This window comes from Ochotona curzoniae, unplaced genomic scaffold (genome assembly GCF_017591425.1).
Source record: "Ochotona curzoniae isolate NIBS_2020 unplaced genomic scaffold, NIBS_Ocur_1.0 contig_1014, whole genome shotgun sequence".
In the NCBI taxonomy this organism is placed as follows: Eukaryota; Metazoa; Chordata; class Mammalia; order Lagomorpha; family Ochotonidae; genus Ochotona; species Ochotona curzoniae.
The window spans coordinates 46,304,559-46,313,601 of NW_024464920.1; the positions used below are offsets into that span (position 1 = coordinate 46,304,559).

A 9,043-nucleotide genomic window follows, 5' to 3' on the forward strand; every position below is an offset into this window, starting at 1 on the left:
TTGCACTCCCACCCTCTTCTGGACCCACAGAGGTTGACTGCCCAGGCCACAGCTGCTGTCACGTGTCACCGTCTTTATTGGTAAGAGCTGGGGGATGAGTTAAAGCAGCAAAGGGTTTCCCACCCAGCTCCCAGCTCTCCCCGCTGGGGATCACACACTGGCCAGCCAGGGAAGATTGGAATGCTGGGAGTCCCTCCTCACTGCACCCTTGTCTCCATACCAGGTCTGGGTTTCCAAATGTTCTGTCCCTCTGAGGGGTGCACACTCTGTCTCTGGCCCTGAACCCTCCACTGCCCACCACTGGGGTGACCTCACCCCCAACATCTAGAGGGTAGAGGCCAAACATGGGGACAGGGAGGGCTTCTCCATCTTTCCCACCCTGCCCTTGCACTTGACCCAGTGAGATCAACTCTTCTCCCCAGATTCTAGCCAGGGCAGGCAGGCAAGCGGGGTTATCCGCCTCCATCAGTACGTGGGGAAACCAAGACCCATAGAGGGCAGGGCTGTTCCCAAAGTCTTCCTCCTCCCACTTCTCTCCTCCCAATGCCATTTAGAATTTGCCTTTTCATAGCAGCCTGTCTGCCTGGGCTTCCTGCCTGGATCTGCCCAGGTGGCAGTTAGGAACAGGGCCAGTCCCTCCTCCTCCCCCCAGGAAGAGGCTGCTGGAGCCCTCGGGGACTTAGAAGGCCATCTCTACCCCTCATCCCACTCCCCACCCCAGGGCTCAAAGTGAGATACCTCGGAAATCCAGCAGGGTGGGTGGGGGAAGGGTTGGGGCTCAACTAGAGTCCAAGCAAACCTAGGGGTAGCCTGAGCTTATGCAATTTGGGGGTCCCTCTTTATTAAAAAAAATTACAAAATTACAAAAGGAGGTGCAGGGCCTCAAAAAGGGCCAACTGGGAGGGGACCCTGAAGCGGGCCTTTGTCAGCTTTCTGGAGAAGTCACCTCTTTCCTCCAGCAGGTGCGGGGAGTTTTGGCATGGAGTGGCTGCAGCCAAAGCACCTGCTGCCAACACTGGGCTGAGGCAGTGGAACCTGAGGCCCGCAGAGAGGCACAGCTGGCGAACGCTCCCCCGCAAGCCAGCAAGGCAGGGCCAGCTGGGCCCTGGCCAGCGGCCTTCTTCCCCGCCACAGTCAACGTCCCGCTGTTAGGAGCTCCAGTCCAGCGCCCGGCTTCTTCCTGGCTCCTGCTATCCCTCTGAGAGCCAACATGCAGGCTGCTCCTCGTGGGCACTCCACGTCCAAGGACAAGGCCACTCTGGCCTCAGCCCCTTATCCGGATCCCCCTACTCCACACACACCACAAGAGGCCAGCCTTGCAGTGATGCCCATCGAAGCTGATGACCCCTGTCCCTGAGCCACACAGGAGGAAGAGGGGCCCAGAGCGGTCAAGTGAGGCCTGGAGGTCACACAGCAAATCCTGGCAACAACAGGACCTCCAAATATCCCATTGTGGGCCACCCGGGGACACCCCATCCTCAGTGCCTCCCTCCCGTCACCCTGCACCCCTCCTGATCCCTACAGATAGCTGCTGTGCCGTGGGCTGGGCTTCTCCCCAGCTGGGGGTTCTTGCGGGAGGAACTTCTGCTCCTTGCTGGTCCCGGCGCTGTGCGGTCGCGCCTGCCCGCTGGTGGCAGGCTGTGTGACCTGGCTGAGCCGGCCGTTCACCTCCTTCCTCTTCACCGCCGCCCCATCCTCTTCCTCCTCGTAGTCCTCCTCCTCCTCCGTCTTCTCCGGAGGCCCCACGGCGGGCTCCTGGCTGCGCACACGCCGGGAAGGGCGCAGCAGGACCCTGCGGAAGCCCTGCTTGAAGCGGTAGGAGAGGAAACCATAAAGGATGGGGTTGGCACAGCTGTTAGCGTAAGGTAGCGCCACCACCAGGAAGTAGAGGCCAAAGAAGGCCGGCTCCTCGGGCAGCGGGCACAGCTCGTTGACGATGTTGAGTACATAGAAGGGCATCCAGCATAGGACGAAAAGCGCCACCACGGCCACCACCATGCGTGTGACCCTGCGCTCAGAGCTCCGCCGCCGTGGGCACGAGGCCACCTGCGCCTGCTGGCACGTGGGTGCGCGCACCCGCCGCCCGGCCGAGCGCACCTTGACCACGATGAGCAGGTAGCACAGACAGATGACCAGCAGCGGCCCAAAGAAGCCCAGAGCCGCAGTGTAGATGATGAAGCCAGCTCGCCAGACGGCCACCGGCTCGGGCCATTGCATATGGCAGGTGCTCATGCCTCGGGGCACACCTGAGAAGACCACCACGGGCAGCACCACCACGGCAGAGGCCACCCACACGGCCGCGCTCACAGCACGGGCCACGGGCGCCGTGCGCCAGCGGGCAGAGCGCGTGGGGTGCACCACGGCCAGGTAGCGGTCAACACTCATGACCGTGAGGCAGAAGATGCTGGTGAACTGGTTGATTCCATCCACCGCCATGACCAGGCGGCACATGAGGGAGCCAAAGGGCCAGTAGGACAGGGCGTTCTGGGCGGCCAGGAAGGGCAGTCCCAGCATGAAGAGCTCATCAGCCAAGGCCAGGTTGAGGATGTAGACGTTGGTGACCGAGGGGCTGGCTGTGTACCGCAGACCCACGTAGATGACCAGGGAGTTGCCCAGCAGGCCCACCACGCACACCACCAAGTACACCAGGGGGATGAGAACGCCGCTGAGCGCCAGCCCCGCCAGGCTCGAGCCCACCACTGATGCATTTCCCAGGGTGGCAGCAGGAGGCCAAGCTGAAGAAGTAGAGGTGTTGCCAGGCTCCAGGGTGGCGGGTGCCGGTGAGGGATAGCCCGGGGTGTCCATGGCTGTTGGCAGGGAGGTCAGCAGTCAACTACTGGCCTGCAGGAGGGAGGACACAGCCTGGTCAGGGCAGAGGCCAGCTTCATTGCTGCTGTCTTGGAGACCCACTGCACAGCATGGGCACAGCCTGACCCACATCATCTCCATCACACTGCCCAGACCTCACAGTTATGCCCTCTCCCTCTCCCTGGGGGCAGGGGCAGGGGACTGAGTCTTGGGAAGGCGAGAGTGATTCTCCTGTGGCCCCCCAATACTGGAGGATTGGGGTGCATCTCATCTCATGGACAATCCCTACTCTTTCTACAAGAATGCCCAGTTTGGAGGTGAGGGGAGGTGGCAGTGCCCAACTGACTGAGCCTCAGCCCTGCAGAATGAGGGGCACAGCTTCATGTTGCAGTCCTGGGGTACCCAGAGTCACCCCAACCACTCCAGGGCCGTTGCACGTGGTTTATCTCGGCAGCGCTCTCATCAGATTCCTGGAATTCCAATAGCAGTGGGAGCCCTTTAGCAACCCTGTCATCGTCAGCAGGGTCCAGATGCCCTGCCCAGGAGAGCTGTCCCTGAAGCTGGAGCAAGCCCCGGATGAGAGAGCGCCATCTGGTGGTAGGGAAAGGGAGTCTTTGCCAAACGGCTCAGGGGACCAGCATGCCGTAGGATTCAGAATTCGCAACTCCGTATCTCAACAGCAGTGACACTTGTGGGCTCCTAGCTGGAAGACATCATCCCTGGTGTCAAGTGTGGACACCCATTTTTCATCCAGCTCAGGGGATCTCCCCACAGCACCCACCATCACTTTCCTACAAGTACAAAGCATACTAGTGTTTGAGGCATCACATGACCGAGAGGGAACAGAATGGAGAATTCTCCAGATCCAGAAGAGTGGATCCCGAGAGCTGAATCCCAGCCCACCGTGAAGCTCAAGCCTACCCATCTTCCAGGGCTGCCGCAGAGGAATACACAAGATGTGGTGCCCAGCACAAAGTGGGTAGCCGCCTGAGCCGAGGAGGCCACACGCCAGGGTGCACTTGGCTGTTCCCAGCCCTGCCACTCCGTGACCCCAAGGTCCTGGAGTCTCAGCACAGGCTCTGAGATGCATCCCCCCGCAGCTGTGAGCAGATGCCTTAAACACCAGCACACCTGGCCGCCCACATGCAGCAAGACTCCTCCCAGCTCCGTCCCAGGCAGGCGAGGCAAGAGCAGCCCCTCGCTACTCCTGGGGCTAGGAGAGGACGCTGGACTCCTAGCTTGAGAGCAATCCCTAACTTGTCCCCAACACACCCAAGCTCTCATCAGCTCTCCTATCCTAGGACCACAACACTAAAGGAGGAGACGCCTGGATCACGGGTTCCAAGGTCCCCAGCTACCGAGCCCCTAATGTGCAGGATTCACTAAGTTCATGAAGCCCTGAGGGAGGCCCCACTGATGGGTAAGGACTGAAAATGAGGTTGCAGGTTCCAGTCACATCACCTGGAAAGAACAAATTCAGAGATGCTTCACAAACGCCCTCCCCCATGTCCATTTCACAGGCCGACACACTGAGGTCAGGGCTGGGGCCAGTGCGGGACTCAGTGCCCAAGCTGGTGCAGCCCTCCAGTTGGCCAGGGCAGAGTCAGTTTTACTCCCCCTCCTGCCCCTGGACTACTAGGAGTGCAGCCCCAAAGCTGTAGATGCTTAGGAACCTGCAAATAGGATTTGAAATTCTTCCATCTGAGTCACAGAATCTTAGAGTCACAGCAGTTTAGCCTCGATATCCTTGAAGGGCAGAGTGATAGAATATTCCAGAAAGCTGAGATGAGTTTTTTGTGAGTCAAGAAATATAGAATCAGGAGCCTTCTTGGGCCAGGGGCAGACCCCAGCCCCCCATCCACCTGTCCCTAGCACTATGCGTACATCTTGCTAGCATCATCAACCAATCGCCTCCCAGACCTGGTGGAGGGGGCAGGGCAGTGCCAGGTTCTGAGAAGAGCCAGAGCCATGCAAACCTAATTTCCAGGCTGCAGGGACAGATGCCCTCAGGGAAGCCTAGTGGGGTGGGTACAACCCCTCTTAGCCCATCTGTGCACACACATGTGCATCACACACAGCCTGCATGCAAATGAATACACAGCCTTGCCAGGAGTACAGCTTGCCCAAAGAGATCTCCTGGGTCCTAGGGCTAGAGATCTTCCCCCCTGGGAAGGTCCCCCCTCCTCCATTGTCATCTCCCAGTTGAATGCCCCAGGCGCCAGGCATGGGAAAATGACAGCCTTGCAGGGAGCGTAAGCCAGACCTGCAATTTGGGCTCCGGGAGCTGGGATCCTGACATGATCTATTTCAGCCTCCGGAAGGAGAGACGTCTCCTCCCGGCCTCCCGGTTTATCTTTGGCACAAGCTTTTGCCTGAAAGCCGGGGGCGGACTCTCCCCAAGGGCTGTGCCTGTGGGGGGGTGGGGGAGGAAGGGAGACAGAGGCACAGAGAGGGCAAGTGGCTGCCTGGAGCCCCATAGCCGTTAGGAGCCACCAGGTGGAAATGCAAATCCCAGGCTGCTCCCTGCTTGTCTGGCTCCCACCACACCCTAACCCCCCATCAGAACGCTGGCTGTTGGGTGAAAGGAGCTGAGCCCTTTATTTCAACCCCAACTCTTTGCCCCCCCCCACCCTCACCCCACCATCACCTCACATGTGGAAACAAAGCCGGGCAGCTCTCATGTAGTCCACGGAGAAAGCCCCCAGACCCACAGGAGAAAGCCCTCGGAGCTGGAGGTGGGAGAGGAGGACGTGGAGATTCAGAGAGATTAATCAGCTTGCACAAGGCTGCCCAGCTAGGGAGCAGGGAGCCAGAATTTGAACCCCACTCTAGTTCTGCCCAGACCATCATTCCCTCCCAGTTGGGCTGCCTTCTCCAAAAAGCTGGTATGGACAGCACAGGCTGGTACACCCGTCCCAGGCTATGCCTGCATCTTGCATGGCCGCTGACTCACTCCCACCTGAGGGGCCCTGAGGTTGTCTGGGAACCACACCCCACAAGCCCCAGGTTGGGGCGCCAAAGCTCTGATGATGCTAAGTGGCTGTGTGACCTTCCACAAGTCACTCGTCCTCTCTGGACCCGGTCTGCTCCTGTCCACAGCATGACAAGCCTACCTACCTTCCAGGGCTGCCGCAGAGGAATGCACAAGATGTGGTACCCAGCACAAAGTGGGTAGCCGCCTGAGCCGAGGAGGCCACACGCCAGGGTGCGCTTGGCTGTTCCCAGCCCTGCCACTCCGTGACCCCAAGGTCCTGGAATCACAGCACAGGTTCTAAGATGTGTCTCCCCGCAGCTGAGCCCTGCAGCCCACCCAGAGGGTTCTGGGGAGGCTTCCCTCCTGCCTCCTTGAGCCCTCCCACCTCACCCTGGCCAGGGCATAGGCTCCAGCAAAACATGTCCCAAGCAACCCCCTCTCTCTGGGACCACCCGCCAGAGCCCCAGTCACCTTACCTGCCTGCCGGCCAAGGGCTCTCCTCTTTGCCTCCGGGTTGGTACACATTCTGCTGCCCCTATCCCTGCCCAGCCCCACCACCAGGTAGGCCATGCAGGAACCCTAGGCAGGGTCCCCCACACAGCTCCCACTTCTGGACTGCCAGCAGGTACAGGCCCCTCCTAGGCCCTGGGCCACAGCGGCCGCCCACAGGATCTCGCCCGTCCCGTCTCTGGCCCTGACTTCCCACTCGCGCCTGATGCGTCACCCCCCATCTCCAGGACACATGGGGGGACAAGAGGGCAGAAAGGGGGGTGTACAGGTAGGGGAGCAGGGTGGGGGTGAAGGGTAAGGGCAGAGGAAGCAGGGGTTGCAAGGAGCCAATAGAAATAGAGGGGGAAAGAGAGAGAGAAAGGAAAGAGAGAGAGTGGGTGGAGAGCCAGGATGAGGGGGGAGAGGAGAGATGCGTGACAGCGAGGGAAGGAGGAGGAGAGAGCAGAGGCAGGGACGGAGAGCAGGAAGGAGGAAGGAGAACGAGGGGGCGGCTGGGAGAGTGACAGAGAAGGATGGTGCCACAGATGGTGACACGGAGCCAGAGCCGGCGAAGGAGGGTGCAGGAATGGGGCTGCGCAGGGCGGGGGAGGGGCCGAGGGGCAGGAGAGCAGGTGCGGGTGGAGGGGCGGGATGGTGCCTGGTGGGTTAGGGGAGGAGGAGGCTGGGGGCAGACCCTGTTACCGGGGAGACTGCAGCCACCCACGCTGGCCTTGGCTCCCACTGGGAGTTGGGCAGGGTGGGGCTCAGGGGAAACTAGGGCCCCCCAGACCACCAGGGCACCTGTCCTTCCTCAACCTCACTCCCATCCCGCCAAGCTGGGCATGCCGCACAGGGAGCACCAGGCTGGGATGCTGCTGCCTGCTGGTCCTGCAGTCCTGCAGTCAAGCTTACTGGTTGCAGACAGAGCTCCAGCCATCACTACGGGTGGGGGAGGGGGGAGGGGGGAGGTGGGAAAGTGGAAGGTGGGGAGGGGGTCATGAGCCCAGGGATTGGCTGAAGCACCAAGGCAGGGCAAGCAGAAGGACGGGAGAAGGGATGCAAGCGCTGGGCTTGGAAAGCGAGGAGGCAAAAAAAAAAAAAACCCCAAGGCACCCTGCAGCGAGCACTCTCACTGCCCCAGAATTTCAATGGTTAATTTCAACAGGTAAAGGACACTCATTGAGGACAGCGTCCTTCAGTCCAGGATGACCCCCTGGAGAAGAACAAGAGTGCTCTGGTGGAGGTGACATTTTGCTTTGCTTGATTCAGAAGTAGCTCCCATCACACCAGCAACTGCAGCCCCTCACCCGCGACCACAGCACCGGGGCTGTGCTGCTGGACTCAGGGGACCTGGGCACACATCCAGCTCCTTGTCCAACCCCTATCTTGGGGAAGACAAGGGCAGGAGGACTCAGCCAAGGGCAAGGAAGACATGGGTCTTTGGTGAGCACCTACTGTGTACCAGGCCCTTTTACCCTAGTGGTCTCTTCCCTGGGGCTTTGTCACTAGATCCCTGGAGCTACCACACAGTAAGTCCTACAGAGAGCTGCTCCTCTGACTGTGGCAGCACACAGTAGGTCCTGGACATAAGGGCCAGCTACCCACCTGTTTTGGACCCTGGCAGGGCCTTCCTCACCCTGGTCTCCACCTCCTGCTGGTACCAGTGCTTGGGGTTACAGGTGGGCTGCTGGAACTGACTCTTGGGATGTAGATTCCCTGCTGACACCATCCCCACCGCCTCCACCAACAGCCCTCCCAGGGGCTGACCACCAACTTGAGAGCCAAGCTTCTAACCCCCCTGCAGTTTCCAGGTCCTGCTGCCTAGGCTGGCATCCTCCCCAGCTGATTTCTCCAGGTTTCATTCTTACTGGCTTCATTCATTCACTCATTCATTCATTCATTCATTCATCTCCCACATACCCTTGTCAGGCTGGTTCTAGATCTTGTGAGGAACACAGGGAAAGGATGTGCGTCCCTGAAGCTCACACGGGAAAGGAAGAGAGGCAATGCACAAAGCCATAAATAGGTGGGAAGACAGGGTTCCCAGGAAGGAGGTGGGCGCTGGGCATGCACCTGCAGTCCGGCGAAAGGCCAGGAAGAGCACCTGCCAGCAAAGGCTCTGGGAACAGACCCCACTGCGTGGGAGGGGCATGAAGGGAGGCTGCCTGCGGAGGGAGGGAGGTGTACCTGTTTGCAACTGACAGCCCATCCCAACCCCTCCTCGGGATGGGGCCCGGTCCGGAGTGGTGTAGTTCAGTCTTCTGACTTCCACTCCCGTGGCTGCTCCGAGGGCCACGTCTAGGGCCAGGGCGGAGGCAGCAAGGCCAGGCAGGTGCTAAGGAGTGGCCAGGCTTCATCCTCACCCTCCCAGCCTCCGCCTTCCAGGGCGTCCCCTAGAAGCCATCCATGCCCAGGGTTAGGTAGACCTCTTCTCTGAGCTTCCCAAACTTGGCTCCAGTCCTGACCCATCAAAACTCCCCTGGCAGCAAGTGGTGGGAGGAGGTGGGTGGGCATGTGTTGTGGTGTGGCAAGTTGAGCTGCCAGTTGAAACATCCCTACCCTCACCCCCACATCCTGCATCCTGTATCAGACCAGGCCGCCCAGCTTCTGATCCAGCTCCCTGCTGGTGGGCACCTTGGAGGCAGCAGCAGATTGCCTCAGGACTTGGGCCCTTGTCACACACGTGGGTCCCTGGATCTGGCCTGGCCCGACCCAGCTGCTGTGGAGTGAATTGGCAGATCCTCTCTGTCATTCTCCTTTCAAATAAATAAA

General features: G+C 60.1%; 1 protein-coding gene across 1 annotated transcript; it reads right to left on the minus strand.

Moving 5' to 3' along the window:
* Nucleotides 1-1,518: 1,518 nt before the first annotated feature.
* SSTR3 (somatostatin receptor 3) lies at nucleotides 1,519-2,805 on the minus strand. Its single transcript, XM_040991070.1, has one exon. It carries the CDS (start codon nucleotides 2,803-2,805, stop codon nucleotides 1,519-1,521), a length of 1,287 nt encoding a protein of 428 aa, XP_040847004.1.
* Nucleotides 2,806-9,043: the final 6,238 nt, after the last annotated feature.